Source organism: Monodon monoceros, unplaced genomic scaffold (assembly GCF_005190385.1).
Source record: "Monodon monoceros isolate NGI ecotype Baffin Bay Population unplaced genomic scaffold, NGI_Narwhal_1 Super_Scaffold_12, whole genome shotgun sequence".
NCBI classification, from domain to species: domain Eukaryota; kingdom Metazoa; phylum Chordata; class Mammalia; order Artiodactyla; family Monodontidae; genus Monodon; species Monodon monoceros.
Genome location: NW_021703768.1, coordinates 22,915,784 through 22,931,411, shown reverse-complemented (window position 1 = coordinate 22,931,411; position 15,628 = coordinate 22,915,784). Strand labels below are relative to the sequence as shown.

Below are 15,628 nucleotides of genomic sequence, written 5' to 3'. Positions count from 1 at the left end.
GAAAAATATTTGGAGAACAAATGAATCTGAAATTATGTTCCTAAAATTATACTGTCAAGTCTGACAAAATATAAGGCCATGCCTGAAAATATAACATTAGACTGATTCCTGTTAGCATAAAAATGTATGCAAAAAAAAAGCTTTAGATATTCAATTATAGTGTGAAAAACAGCAATAATTCAACAAGGAGACAACATTATAATATTTAACTCTTTCGTTTGCTCTGATAGCATTTAGAAGGATGATTGATCCCCAGAGCAGAAATAGGCTATGATAAACATCATGGAACATTTTCCAGGGAAAGTTTGGGAAGTAATTCTCACCCACCAGTAAATCTGTTCAACAAACATATTTTCTGAAATACATCTGCCACTTGCAACATAAGATTATGGTTACAATTAGCAGCTGTTGTCAGCTCCACTTCACCTCATTAGTAATCATGGATTTCCTAAGTTATAGCTTTACAGCTATAACTTGATTGTAGCTTTACAGGTTCTGAAAGAACATGTTGTCTCATTTCACACCAATTTTATGCTCAACATATTTAAAGGTTCAACGAATTTTAGAAGAAATCAGTTCTACCACAGTCAAATAGAGAAGTAAATACAAAACAAACTTGCTGGTGAGAAATTTAGTTATGTCACCATAAAATGTACATGATTCCACCATAAACTGGAATAAGTGCCTTCATATATACCAGTACTTCTATAATATTTGCTTGATTTTATTAGAGTAAAATAATAGTAATTTTAAAATCATGTCAATAATATTTGGAAAAAAATAAAGGTTTGAACTATTTGTTGAAGCAGTATAGCCATTCTCAAGGAAGGTTTCATAGTTTGTAGCTAGAAAACACATTTCTGGAAAGCAGTAGCTGGAAAAGAATGAGCAAACTCATAGCCTAATTATATTGATTATATTATATAATTATATTGACTTAGTGGAAGATGTACCTGGAATTCAGGAAAGGAAAAGGAATACTATCTTTGATGTATTCCTACATATTACTGATTTGTTCTGGTGTAATTTAATTTACATGTTTTTTTGTAGTAGGTGAAAATATAGGGATCTGCTATGTGTTTAATTCTTAATCGTAGAGCTTAAAAAACAAACAAACTAGAACCAGAGTTCAGCTTCCACAGTGTCAGCTCACTTGTGATCTTTTTACCTTGTTATTTTTGCTGCCTATATGATTGGCTCCTGTTTCTGCAAAACATATTCATTCAAAAAATTATGCCAATTATCTTTTTTAAAACTTGTTAGATCAATAAAGTATTGTTTTAATAAGCCATCTGCTGGGATATAGAGACAGTTTTGTCTCACGTTATGTGTTTATCAGCTTCTTTTTGGTCATTTGTTGTAATCCAGTGTACTTATTATTAATAGGTAAACCAGAACATCCTATTCTGTGTTGAAAATAGAGCACTGGCTGATAAATAAATGAAAATTATCTCTGGGCTTTGAAAAACTGCAAGAAATCATTTGCAGTGGGGCAAATTTATAAATACAGATCTGGAAGTTTGCAGAGTTAATGTTAAAGTGAACTATTTAAAAATCATCAAAGTGACCCTCCTTCATGAATTATTAACTTGAAAACAGTGCTTTTCAAGGTTGAACCTAAGAGTAGGGCAGCCAGAAACACAGACCTATTTTGATCCCACATAAGCTCAAAGTGAGTCAAAGCTAGATTTGTATAATGTTAGAATTGTTAACTATTCCTCAATCACAGAAATCTCCATGCTAATCTCTAGGGCATGTAGCAATGGGTAAAAAGCGATTTTTATTTTACTTCTGATCTTTGATGCAAGTGATAGGAAGGAATCCAAGATCTATTCAGCGATAAGCAGATAATGGTTAACTACTGACCTTTCCAACAATGGAGATAAATATATACAGGTGAATATTATGAATTGAGATTCATTCAACACATAGATGTGGTTATGTGGTTATGCTCTTTTATTTGCCTTCTTTGTGTTCCTTTTAGGATGTTTGTATTCATAAGCAGAATTTGGTGTAAGTACTTCAGGAAAAAAAAACCATTTTTTAAATGTTCCAATGTTTAATGTTTAAATGTTCCAATGTTTCTCAGGCCACATCAGGAACTAAATTGTAGGAGGATTGAAACCTAGACATAGGAAACACTCTATTATCTTTTGTCTTAGCACTATTTAAGCAATAAAAATTAAAAAGAGAAAATTTCATATGACTTTTATTCTTGATCTTAGTACATTAATGAGTATTTTAAAAAATAAGAACTTTCTCAGATCCTTGTCTGACAATGAATGCTTAGTTAAAACTCAACATAACTTTTGCTTCTAGGAAATATATACACTACTATGCATTTTTATACAATTATTTTTATATTTAGGTTTAAAATTTTTCTGTTTACTTAGGATTTCCCACCCCAGGATAGTTAATCTTGGGCAGCGACCATATGTCACATGAGTTTTTTTTTTCTAAATCCCCAAATTCTTTTTATAGCAACCATGTAGAAAAATTACAATCATAATTATTGCAAAAATAAGGGAATACTACCATTTCCATGTAGCTCTATTGTACACTGCACAACACTTCCAAAGGATAACAAGGTGAATGTCCTGGTTTCATATTTTGGGAGTGAGGTACAGGAAGAAATCTGAGACCAACTATGCTAAGATTTTAGCTATTTTATCTTTGAGATGAAATCTAATATATATACATGTAATATGTATATTTTCCACATGCCCAAATACTCACTTTGAAGCAGTATTTTTGAGTTTGAAACAATAATTTTACAAAATTTAGCAGAAAGTAAATTAGGTAAGCACCATCATATACTATATTAAGTTGTTAAAATTTTTGAAATCTGAGTTTACTAACGGATCCCTTAAGTTAAGCACAGTCCTTATAATAATGGACTAAGTCACATTTTATTAAAATAACCCAAAGAAATCATCGAATTTAGATAAATGTACTTTTAACCAATATTTTAAAAATTGCCAATGTTTCACAATGTTTAGAAACCTAAATGTCTATTTTTTGTCAAAGTCAGTGCCTGATAGTGGATATATTATGGATTTATAATGGGAGTTGTTAATTCCCTAATTCAGCAGATTAAAAGGGAGTTCATTTGCTAAGTGTCTTTAATAGAAACCTAGAAAAATGAGGATGCCACCAGATGCTGATTAGTCTGTTAGTTCTCTTGTCATTGTTGCTCCTTTGGCTGTCCTTATTCTAACCAGTTTATCCCATGGTCTTAACCTTGCTATACAAAGCCTTATCTATGGACTTTACAACATGGGATTCACCTAAGAGTTTTTTAGAAATGCAGAATAACAGTTCCCACATTAGACTTACTGAATCAGAATGTTTTTACCAAGATCCCCATGTGACTCATATGAACATTAATGTTTGAGACACAATTAGATTCCTACACGGCTCAATTAAACACTCAGCAGCAGAAATCTCAAACATGCAAAAATGGTAGCTAGTACATCTGTGGTTCTTTGTCATTTCAGTTTTTATTTGGAAAAGGCTAAAGGGAGAGATTGGAGGAAGACCTTTGATTCAGCTGAAATGATCTTTGAATAGAGAACCATTCAAGAGCCATGTATTTTACAGCAGCCTCTGCATATTCACTTATAAGGACTCTGTGGACACATGTTTTTATGTGTTATTTTCAACATAATTTCAATTTATCCAATGCAATTGACTCTATCAACTTTAATATGACTTTAATATGTCTCAAGCACTGCAATAGGTCTATGATAGGATAAATTAATCAAGTGACAATTAAAAACTCACTTAAAAGCTGCCACAAGGATTCATGAGTATAACTAAGGACTCTGAAGTACACATATCATAGAATAGTAATAATGAAAACAGCCAACTACATCAAATTATCTAAATGACAATTACATTAAATAAAAATTCAAGAAAATTATCGGTATTTTACTTGTCATATTTATCAGACCATCATGTGAACTGCCTATAACTTTAAGAAATGGTAGATGAATTAATAATTTTAAAACAATGCCTGGAATTATGAGTCTCTTTTCTGCTAGATACTCTGTTGATCGGCATTCGGATATGGACCGGATTTTCAGTATTCACTCAGAAAATGGTTCTATTTTCACTTTGAAGCCTCTTGACCGGGAGTCAACCCCTTGGCATAACATCACCATTACAGCCACAGAGATAAGTAAGTTGGAAATACATCCACCTGAACACATTATTTTTCACCAAAATAGTAAAATAATAGCATTAAGTAGACTCTTTTACTTGAGTGGAATGAATTTCCACTCTTGCTGAATTAATTCTCTCAGCAAGAGCTGAGAAAAATGATTTAGAATGTGTTGGATTTTTAAATTATTTTAATGATTATCAAATATTCATTTTATTTTAAACTTGATTTTCTTTTACATCTCACTGTAGGATAAAAATATAATCTAACCTCATAAAAATAATCAGTCTAAGAAAATTATCTCTTACAAATAATATTCACTCTCAATTATATTCTCCTCTTTCTGTCATGCTCTTCATCTGAACCGTGTAAGAAAGCTGAGATATCCATCAGCAATCCAATCAAGAAGTGAACACCCCAGAAATGATCTGTTGCTAAGTTACAAACGGGGCAAGCAATATCACTACTACTCTGTAAATGAGACTGAAATCTTACACATGTTCTCATTGCAGATAACTCAAAACAAAGTAGCCGCATTCCTGTTTTCATCAGAATTCTGGATATAAATGACCATGCTCCAGAACTTGCCATGTACTATGAAACATTTGTCTGTGAAAATGCAAAACCTGGGCAGGTAAGTTATTATAAACTTAAAAAAAAATTTTCTCTTCACAAAGGCAGATGACACTACATTAATTTACTTGCACATTTTTTTTCATGCAAACTATTGTCAGTCTTCCTTGTCACTTGTTTATCTCTCCTTACCAAAAAAATCACAATAATCTTAAAAAGGTGATTTTTTAAATATTTTATAATCTATGATATAATAGGAAAAATTATAATATATGCTTTAATTTATAGACTAGGTACATAATGAATATCACATATATAAAAATTTCCTACCTGGATTCATAATCATACTGATACTGAGCTATAATCATGAATAGAATGAACATAAATTATTAAATAAAACATGAAGTATGAAAATAAAATTGTTGTGTTAATATAAAGGAAATCATAATAATTGTCTTGTTGATTACATTTTGCTACTTTGAGTTGCTCAATCAGGACATTTTGGTTTGAGACAAGTTATATTTTGTTTCTGATTTTTTGACTTTAATATTAGTGAGATAAAAAAGAGTGTACAAGAGTTAAAAAGTCCTCATATAAAGTAATATTTCAGGTATCTCTAAAGTAATTTTAAGAAAATGCAGAATATGTTCATTTTTTACACTAATACAGTATTTTACAAATACAAATACTGTATTTTACAAATACAAACTACTTAAATGTTATTGAAAGAAATTTTCACGAGTTATTTAGATATTTCCTTGAGGAAAAAGTAGCTAGATGGTAAGAATCATATATAATTCTATCATGTTCTTTTAATATAGAAAATAAAGTGAAATATAGTCTTTCTTCTATTCCAGTAGAGGTTATAATGAACTGAATATTTCTGCCCCCTCAGAATTCATATGTTGAAGCCCTATCCCCCAAGTGTGGCTGTATCATCTGAAGATGGGGGTCTCTAAGGAAGGAATTAAGGTTAAATGAGGTCATAAAGTGGGGCTCTGATCTGACAGTATTAGTGTCCGTTAAAGAAGAGACACCAGAGAGATCACCCTCTATTGTCATACACACAATCAAAGGAAAGGCTATGTGAAGATGTAGCAAGAAGGAAGCTGTCTGAAAGCAAGGAAGAGACCTCTCACTAGAAGCCCACTATGCTGATACACTGATCTTGGTCTTCCAACCTCCAGAATTGTGAGAAAATAAATTTCTGCTATTTAAGCCATTCAGTATATGGTGTTTTGTTATGGCAGCTCAAGCAGACTAAGAAAGAGGTACATACCACATTCCACTTACATACACAGAAATACAAATGAAGTTTTTATTTTCTTTTCACCAGCAAAGAATCATTACACAGTTATTTGGATTAAAAATTGTTTTCCTGGGCTTCCCTGTGGCGCAGTGGTTGAGAGTCCGCCTGCCAATGCAGGGGACAAGGGTTCCTGCCCTGGTCCGGGAAGATCCCACATGCCGCGGAGCGGCTAGGCCCGTGAGCCATGGCCGCTGAGCCTGCGCGTCCAGAACCTGTGCTCCGCAACGGGAGAGGCCACAGCAGTGAGAGGCCCGCGTACCGCAAAAAAAAAAAAAAAAAAAAAAAAAATTGTTTTCCTTTTTTCACTTCGTAACAAGTAATGGGCATATTCTCAGTTCGATTATTTTTAATTTGCTGCTTACTTTTCAGAGCATAGCTACACATTAGTTACCTTATTCAACTACCCATTTATTAATGGAAATTTCGTTTACCAACAAAATGTTACTCTAGCAGACAGCACTACAGTGAGCATTATAATACATGTATAGTTGTATACCACCTGGAATCATTTTTCTTTGATGAAATCCTCAAAGAAGAAATAAATTTTATCTATAAATACTCATCAATGCTTCCAAATAGTGCTCAGAATATGTTATATACCTAGTAATAACTTCCACCAAATGTGTATAATTGCTCATTTATTGGGCAACACTAAATTTTAAATACTATCTACCAATATGTAAAATCTCATAATAATTTTTTTTTTTTTGCGGTACGCGGGCTTCTCACTGTTGTGGCCTCTCCCATTGTGGAGCACAGGCTCTGGATGCGCAGGCTCAGCGGCCATGGCCCACGGGCCCAGCCGCTCCACGGCATGTGGGATCTTCCCGGACCGGGGCACGAACCCGTGTCCCCTGCATCGGCAGACAGACTCTCAACCACTGCGCCACCAGGGAAGCCCTCATAATAATTTTAACATGAATTCCTCGAAAATTATTGAGGCTAAACATTTTATAGCTATGTTAGTTTCCCAAGGCTACCATGACAAATTTACACAAACTAGATAGCTTGAAACAACAGAAATGTATTCTTTGACACAGTTCTGGAGGCTAGAAGTCCAGAATCAATGTGTCAGCAGGTTCATGCTCTCTCAGAAGGCTTTAGGGGAGGATCCTTCCTTGCCACTTCCTAGCCTCTGTGTTTGCTGGTGATTCTTAGTGTTCCTTGGTTTGTGGACCCAAATTACTCCAATCTCTGTCTCCATTGTTATATGATATTATTTCTGTATCTCTATTTGTGTCCATATTTCCCTCTTTTTGTGAGAACTCCATTCACTGGATTAGGGTCCACCCTAATTCGGTATGACCTCATCTTAACTTGATTACACCTGCAAAGAGCTTATTCCAAATAAAGTCACAACACAGGTACTGGGGATTAGGTCTTAAACATATAATTTGAAGGCACACAAGTCAGCTGATAATAGCCTGTAGATATTCTTTACTTATTTATCTATTAGCATGCTTTTTTATTGTTTCATGTGAGTTATTTATATATTACAAAATTAATATTTGATAATGATAAAGTATAATTGATATTAACTAATTAAAATTCTTTTAATATATACTACTGCTATTAACATGTCTATGTCATTGTTCATATAATCGGAAAACAATTTTCCTGTTAAAATTAACAAGGTTAAAAATAAAACATAATATAGATGTCAAGCTACTGATATATATTCTCTCTTAAAATATGTTTAAACAATGGCTCATCTAATCATTTCAAGAACTCAGAGTCATACAATGAAAGGATCAATGATGTTTATGATTAAAATATTACTAAATATTTGTTACATTATTGCTATTCTGGAACAGAAGTTTGAGCAAGAATATTAGATCTTATATAAATTTTTCTATGTCATGTGCCAATCTTGTAAGGAGAAGAATCATATCAAGTTTATATTAATAATTATGCACTTTCAGAAGTACTGTATAAAGAAACATAAGGTTACATGTGTCTCTGTCAATAAAATGAACAAAATTATGGTTAATATCAAAGAGGAAAAAGTATTAACTAGTGAGTATGCAGGTTGGTATGGCCATAGAAGATACACAATAACCAAAACAATGGATACATTAAACTACCGTGAAATTCTAATAATTCTTCATCACAGAATGTTAGACTATTATACCTGGAAGTGGTGCCACTATTTGTTTTTGTAGAAGAGAAGTTTGAAAGTAATGGTAATTAAATGACTGTAATTATAAATCACACAGACGGCAGACCCAGGACTGGAAAACAGGCACCCTGATGTGTAGCTCTGTGTTTTATCCACAATAAAATGCTCAATGGAATTTTTCTGCCCAACCTGTCATTTGCTGCTCCATCTTCACACTATGGTACACCTCTGACCTACAGGGAGCACAGCGGAGAGGTGCTATAATTTCTCAAATTCAACAATGATTTTACAAAACTTTAGAAGCATTTATTTGTATATTCTTCTAAACTTTGCAAATACCATTAAAAAGAAGAGCAAACAATTTGAATAAAGTATGCAATATGATTGTAATTATGGTGCCCCACAGCTTTAAAATCTTCTCCTTTCTCATATTATATGGCATATTGCTCATATTCCCAAAGCTATATTTATAGTTTCCTTAATCTCCAGGAGTGGTTGTGCTAAGCACTTTTGTTTTTTTTAAAAAAACACCTCTGTTATGTCCTTTGCCTTTGAAACAATCATTATCTCGTGGAGGCAACATATTGGTAACCAATTCATAATAAAATGGGCTGGTAGTATATATTAACAATGTTAAAAGACAAAAGACTGGCGTGATCAAATTTTTCTTTTCTTCTCTTGGATACTATAGTGGCCAGGAATCAGATAATGATCCATAGAGGTGCTCTGCAAACTGATACTTGATGGGCATTTTTCATTCTTCATTAAATAAGTTACATTAGACAGAACTACAAAAAAAATCTTGGCAAAATTTTCTGAAAATGGAATTTTTTGTTTAATTTCAGTATTTAATTTCAGTGATATATTTAAAGCTCAAACACTGATTTAAAATGTCTTGTAATAACAAGAGTTGCTTTGTGTGCTCTATTTAATTAACTTTTCTTTGGTTTTAGTTGATTCAGACTGTCAGTGTCATGGACAAAGATGATCCTCCCCGAGGCCACAAATTCTTCTTTGAACCAGTGCCAGAATTTCCCCTCAATCCAAACTTCACCATTGTAGATAATAAAGGTACAGAACATTTTTGAAGACAAATATTATGAAACCTTAAGAGGCAAAATTTTAAAACTGGTCTGACTTGTTTTTTCAGATAATACAGCAGGAATCATGACTCGAAAAGATGGGTATAGCCGCAACAAAATGAGCACGTATCTGCTGCCAATTTTAATCTTTGACAATGATTATCCAATCCAAAGCAGCACTGGCACACTCACCATTCGTGTGTGTGCCTGTGATAATCAAGGTAACATGCAGTCCTGCAATGCCGAGGCCTTGGTCCTCTCTGCTGGCCTGAGCACGGGAGCTCTCATCGCTATCCTTCTCTGTGTCGTCATACTACTTGGTAAACTATGCCCCTGAAAGATATGCCCCTGAGATATGCTCATTCAACTCAAGGAATTCTCTCCCTCATTACCCAGTGATTGCACACTGAAAAGCACTCTTCTTTAGAGCTAAAGGCTGAAAATTTTAACTTGTTATTAAAATTGTTCTTCCAATTGAAAAACAATTGAGTTTTTGACTGTGGATAGTTCTAGCTTTAAAGAGACCGAAAACAAGGATATAATAGCTAGTGATATATACGTATATTTTAAAATATGTTTTATATTTATAGTGTTTAGTGTTAACTAAGATCGTCCCATTTCTAAGGACATTTCATTTAATAATTGATTTAATTTTCATATCAACTCTATAAGGTAAATGCTTTTATTCTTCTACAGAAAGGTTAGATAACTTACACAAAGTCACTCATTCAGAAAGTGTTTTAACTAGCATTAAAACCCAGATTATTCTATTTCAGAATCCACCTTTCTAAGCATTATCCTCAAAACAAAAAGACTACTTTACAAATAATATTCCTAACAAATACTAAGCTATGTATATCATAAATGGAATTGGCCAGTGCATTTAACTTGTCACAGTAAGATAAACTTTTTTTTTCATAAAATTTGTTAAATGTAGGCACAACACACCAAATTAAATTTTAAGCTCATTTCTTAAAATATCACTATGGCATTGGGGTCATACCTACTCCAGCAATATTTTCTAAATAAAGTCATGCTTCCAAGTGCAAATGCTTTCTTTGAGCATGCCCTAACAGGACAATGATTTAATTCAATTAAACAGTTGTTCCACTGTAACACATTCCCCCAAAACTTGTTTCCATCAAATATTCATCCAAAATGAATGCTTAGGGCAGGAGAGCTAGCCAAATTTATGTCCCAATGCTCATATGTGCTGGCTCCTTTTCACTGCAAATCCTCTCAGGCTATCTGGATAAAATCCCTTTGGCCAGATATTCTTGCAGGACTTCAGTGGGGAACTGATGAAAGTGAGGGGAAAACATTTGTCTCAGTTATGATGATCCAACTATTTAGAAAAACATTTTTCGTAGGATGGTTTAAAACTTAACACACTACTACCATCAGCAGCAGCAGCAGTCCACATCTCCACCTGCTGCTAGAAAGTTCAACTCCTCCATAAAATATTTTTGTATCCTCATGGAGATTAAATGTTGGCTTACGCTTTTAGCTAAGTGCTACTGATATCATATTGCTTTATTTGCTCAAATATTTCTACTTTCCTAATTTAGGACAATATGGAAATATGTATATTTCAAATTTGATTTTTTAATTTCAATATTAATATAACACATACTAACACATAAAGACATGCATGCATACATGAGGGAACATAATCCACCCAAAAAGATAGGTTTAGATATTATAACATTATCCAACTAAACTGGATAATATTTTTCTCTACGCAGAAATCCTAGAAGGCTTCTTTTATTCTGAAAAGTCTGCCATCTTTCTGCCCCAGGAAATATAGAAGGCACACAATTCCTGTATTTTACCTTCTCAATTTATTGCCTAAATATGGAATGATTTTCTATTATTTTAGTTAAAATGGGTTCTAACTCATAAGGTTTCATTATAAAAGTTCTTTAAGCATCCTTGCTGTTATTTCACGTCTTTATACTAATGGCTGGACATAGTTTCTATATCTCTGAAGTTAGAAGAGTCTGCTTTTTGCAAAATAGTGATATAGCGTGGACAATAATATTTTAGACCTATCCTGCTATACAGTTTGAAGAAATGTAATTCATAGTTTATATCTATGTTACAAGGCAAAGTAGCAGGTTAAAACCTAGGGCAGGGCTTTTTAATCTTTTTGGTTCCTTGGACACCTTTCATAGTGAAGATGAAGCTATGGACCTATTTAGAATAATAATTTAAATTTATAAAAATAAGACATGTAACAAAAGGAAATACATTTATCCAAATTAAACAAAATACATAAAAGCAAAACATGTTTAATTATTGTCATATGTGCTTTGTTCTAGAACAAGTCTAATGATTATTTGTAATATATCCTAACTATAATACAATATAAAGTATCTGATTTCTATTGGTTTAAAAGTCACACATACTGTTACTATCACTACAGTTTATGCTGATATCCATAATAGGAAAAAATGTTAAATTCAAGTTATAGTGAAAATATAACTTTCTGTATTACAGAATATAGCATTTTTTTCTACTCCTTACCTTAGTCTCTTTGAATTCTGTTCACATACACCAGATTAAAAACCTCAGTCAAGGGAAAAGAAGCAGATAATTTTGGCCTGACAAAGCAGAAAACCCTCAGAGCAGATTCTGAGGACCATTTGTGAAAGTTCATAAACATTATATTAGTTAAGAAACCCTTAAAACTATTTGACTATATGGTTGTTCTTCTATGCATAGAGAATTTATAAATTAATTCATTCAGTATTAAACTTAGAAAGGACCCTGTTTTTCTACTGCATGATTCACTAGATTTGTGGATTTCAGGTCTATGTTGGACTTAATTTATGATCATCCTTTAACAGAAGACAGTATAGATATGTCTCATTATTAATGAAAAGTTTTTAAAAATGTCTTCAACATGATTCTGAATATAGCTCGGCACCCAAAGCCTGATCTGCAGAGGTTAGTGAAGATACTTCTAATGAATCTTTTGTTTTCTTATTACCAATTAGTAAGAGCTGAGGAAAATGTATTGGCCAATATGACAATAGCATTGTATGGGCCTTAAGTGTAGTTACAGGGGCCTCAAGGGCCATGGTGAAGTGCAGTCTCAATGGAAATGAGTTCGTGTAATCTCAAAACAAAGACTGAGAAAATGAATGGTAGGTTTCTGAGGCAACATGTTCTTATTTTTCAGTGAGACTTCAGTAGTATTGACAAAACATTTAACTTCCATAAAGTAAGGAAAACCTGGTTTTTATTTCTCCCCAGAAATGTATAAGTATGCTTTTGGAAAATATTCTTTAATTCTTAACTTTCTTATGTATAAAATTATGTACTTGGTTCATTTTCTATGGAAATGTATTTTGTTGGAAATCATGTGATCTTTCTTATGTTTTAAAATGTAATTTTTAATTTCAAAATATATTTATATTTCAAATGTTCATTGTCAAATACATGCATAATAATTTAAATTTCAGTAGTATAACAAGAAATAAGGAAGTATGTCATATGTGGGGAAGTTCATAGTTAACTTGATAACATAAGCATGTAAATAATAATACAGCATATACAGGGAGCACAATTAACGTTTCAGCCCCAAAGTTTGAATGCAACTATATATCAAGGAAGTCCTCAGAAATAGGGTAATATCTGTAAGATGAGAACAAGGTAAGGATGAGTTTGAGTTTTAATTTCATATTGTAGCTTATAGTTATATTTCAGATTTTAAGCAGGGTTTCAAAACCAGGTCAATAAAAGAAATTAACTAAACAGATGTGACATATGGGAATAGATGAGATTAGTAGCATATATGTATGTGTGTGTGTGTGTACATATGTATGATATATATACACATAACATATATTATACATACATATACACATGACATATGCATATATGTGAGCAATACTTTGCCTGTATTCCCTTGAGTCCTTAAGATAATATTAAATTGGTACTGAATTTCTCTTGGGATAATAATGATTGTAGCTTTAGAATTTTAGTATTTTGAAACAAACATGCATTGGGGAAGAATGAGGTATTACATACTTATAGTTGGCTAAATGCATTCGCCATAGTTGAAGATTTTCAGTGCCAGAGCCCCATAGGAGATTGAGTCTTAAAAGCAAATAAATGGCATTGCAATATCTGTTTCTTTATCAATATAGTACATCCAGTCACTGGCCCAAATCATCCTGTATTTGTGTAGGATAGTTACTCTTTATATCCAAATGAACTTAACACTTCTTACACCACACCAAGGTCACAAATACAAAAGTGTGCTATATTAATTTAAACCCGAATCATGGAATCTCACAATTTTCTCTCTTTGGTTTTTTCTTCTTGTTGTTGTTGTATTTTTTTTGTTAATAGTTTTAGTTGTGCTGTTTGCTGCATTGAAGAGGCAAAGAAAAAAGGAACCTTTGATAATTTCAAAAGACGATGTCCGGGACAACATTGTGACCTACAATGATGAAGGCGGTGGGGAAGAAGATACCCAAGCTTTTGACATTGGCACATTAAGGAATCCAGAAGCAAGAGAAGATAGTAAATTTAGAAGGGATGTAATGCCTGAAACAATTTTTCAGATAAGGAGGACTGTACCTCTGTGGGAAAATATTGATGTGCAAGATTTTATCCATCGAAGATTAAAAGAAAATGACTCAGACCCAAGTGCACCTCCTTATGATTCACTGGCAACGTACGCCTATGAAGGGAATGATTCCATAGCAGATTCACTCAGTTCTTTGGAATCTCCCACAGTAGATTGTAACCAAGATTACGGTTACCTCAGCGACTGGGGGCCTCGTTTTAAAAAACTTGCTGATATGTATGGGGGTGATGATAGTGACCGAGATTAAGAGTATGGTATGACTTCATGGACATCAGTGGAAGTACTCTCTTTGTTACTAGATGGAGTGGCCTGCATTCTCTTCCTTGGAGGAAAATTTTTTAAAAATCAAAATTACAAACAATACTTAGGTGTTGTCTTAGTAAAAGTTTGCTTAATCAGTAAGTTTCTGTGAATGAACACGAATGACATAGATTTTAAAAAGTAATAATAACCAGTTCACCCTCTTTGACTAACAATCTCTGAAGGAAAGTATATCACATCAATAACCGATAAAAAGTACATAAAAGGCTTTTTGTGCCTTGGCTTAGATATAAGAACTTTATAAATAATGTTTTCTTAACTGACTGACAGTCACCTTTACTATTAAATGAAACTTTGTGCAACTGCTTTGTAAATTAATATGAAAAAATATATCTCTAAAGAAATAGGAATGACTATTACTGCCATATTTATTTAGTTGAAGAATGTCTTTCTGTTAATTCATTCATATTTTTATAAATGTATATTTATATTTTTATATTTTTGTGAAATAAAATAGTATTTATAAAAATAAATTTCACTTTATTTAATTCCTAGAAGCAGTTCTAATCTCACTTATAACATTTTTTAAACATCTTTAAAGGTAAAACATGATTTACTCAGGGGAAAAAGCAGCTAAATTATTGCATGTAATTTGGAAATAGAATGTGGTAGGACTATAGTGAGCTTTGGTACAAGTTGTGATTTTCTCCTGCAACCACTTGAATATGGACAAGTGTTTATTGAATCACTGATGTCTACCCATCGATAAGGATGTGAGACACATTTACAATACAAAAATATTATAAATATACTTGTGAACAATTTAATTTTTTTGTACAATTCTTTCCTATGGGATCAACCAGTAAAATTTATTGAGGGTAAATGAACTATGTGTCAGTGATGTGTAGATGAAGAAAAAAATCTAAACCACTCTTCCTTCATCAATAGTATAGTTTCAGAATGAGAAATAATAGTTCCAACTTTTCTCTTTATGATTAGATAATTGATGAAATATAATTTGGGTAACATTTAAAATGTGCATTAACAAATTAGTGGAGTTTTTTTTTATTGATAATTTTGTTGAGGATGTTGGAAACCATTGTATTTGAAGAAATCTTGAAAAAACTAGTGACAGGTAGACTGGAGATAAGGAACCTTAAGGAATGTAAAGTTTTATTAATGATTGGGACTGTCCAGAAAATAGAATATAGACACCCTAAGACACAGGAAATAAGAATAGAGAGGGATAATTGTGCATAGTAATCATTTGCAAATTTTGAAAGACTGCAATGTAGAAAACTTGCCCTGGATTAGCCTGGAGAATAAAACCTAAACTGAAAGACAGAAACTTCACAAGGAGATTACATGATATCCATTTTCTATGTCATGAATTATCTTCTTTTTCTCCTGTATTATTGTTCCTTTGAGGAACAAATATCTTGCCCAGGGTAATTTCTAGGTGGAATTTATATAGAAATTTGGCTCTGACCAGTCTGTTAGCAAGGCTTTTAAAATAGCAATG

General features: G+C 32.7%; 1 protein-coding gene across 2 annotated transcripts in view; it reads left to right on the top strand.

Moving 5' to 3' along the window:
- CDH9 (cadherin 9) overlaps positions 1-14,634 on the top strand; it is a 119,033-nt gene extending 104,399 nt beyond the window's left edge. Inside the window, exons 8-12 of one of the 2 annotated variants that reach the window (XM_029217255.1) lie at positions 4,044-4,180; positions 4,675-4,796; positions 9,117-9,234; positions 9,314-9,565; positions 13,605-14,634. In XM_029217255.1, the coding sequence (XP_029073088.1) occupies positions 4,044-4,180; positions 4,675-4,796; positions 9,117-9,234; positions 9,314-9,565; positions 13,605-14,092 (1,117 nt within the window). In that variant the 3' untranslated portion in view covers positions 14,093-14,634. The remainder of the gene's footprint in view (positions 1-4,043; positions 4,181-4,674; positions 4,797-9,116; positions 9,235-9,313; positions 9,566-13,604) is intronic. The other variant, XM_029217256.1, reaches the window with a different exon arrangement.
- The last annotated feature ends 994 nt before the right edge of the window (positions 14,635-15,628 follow it).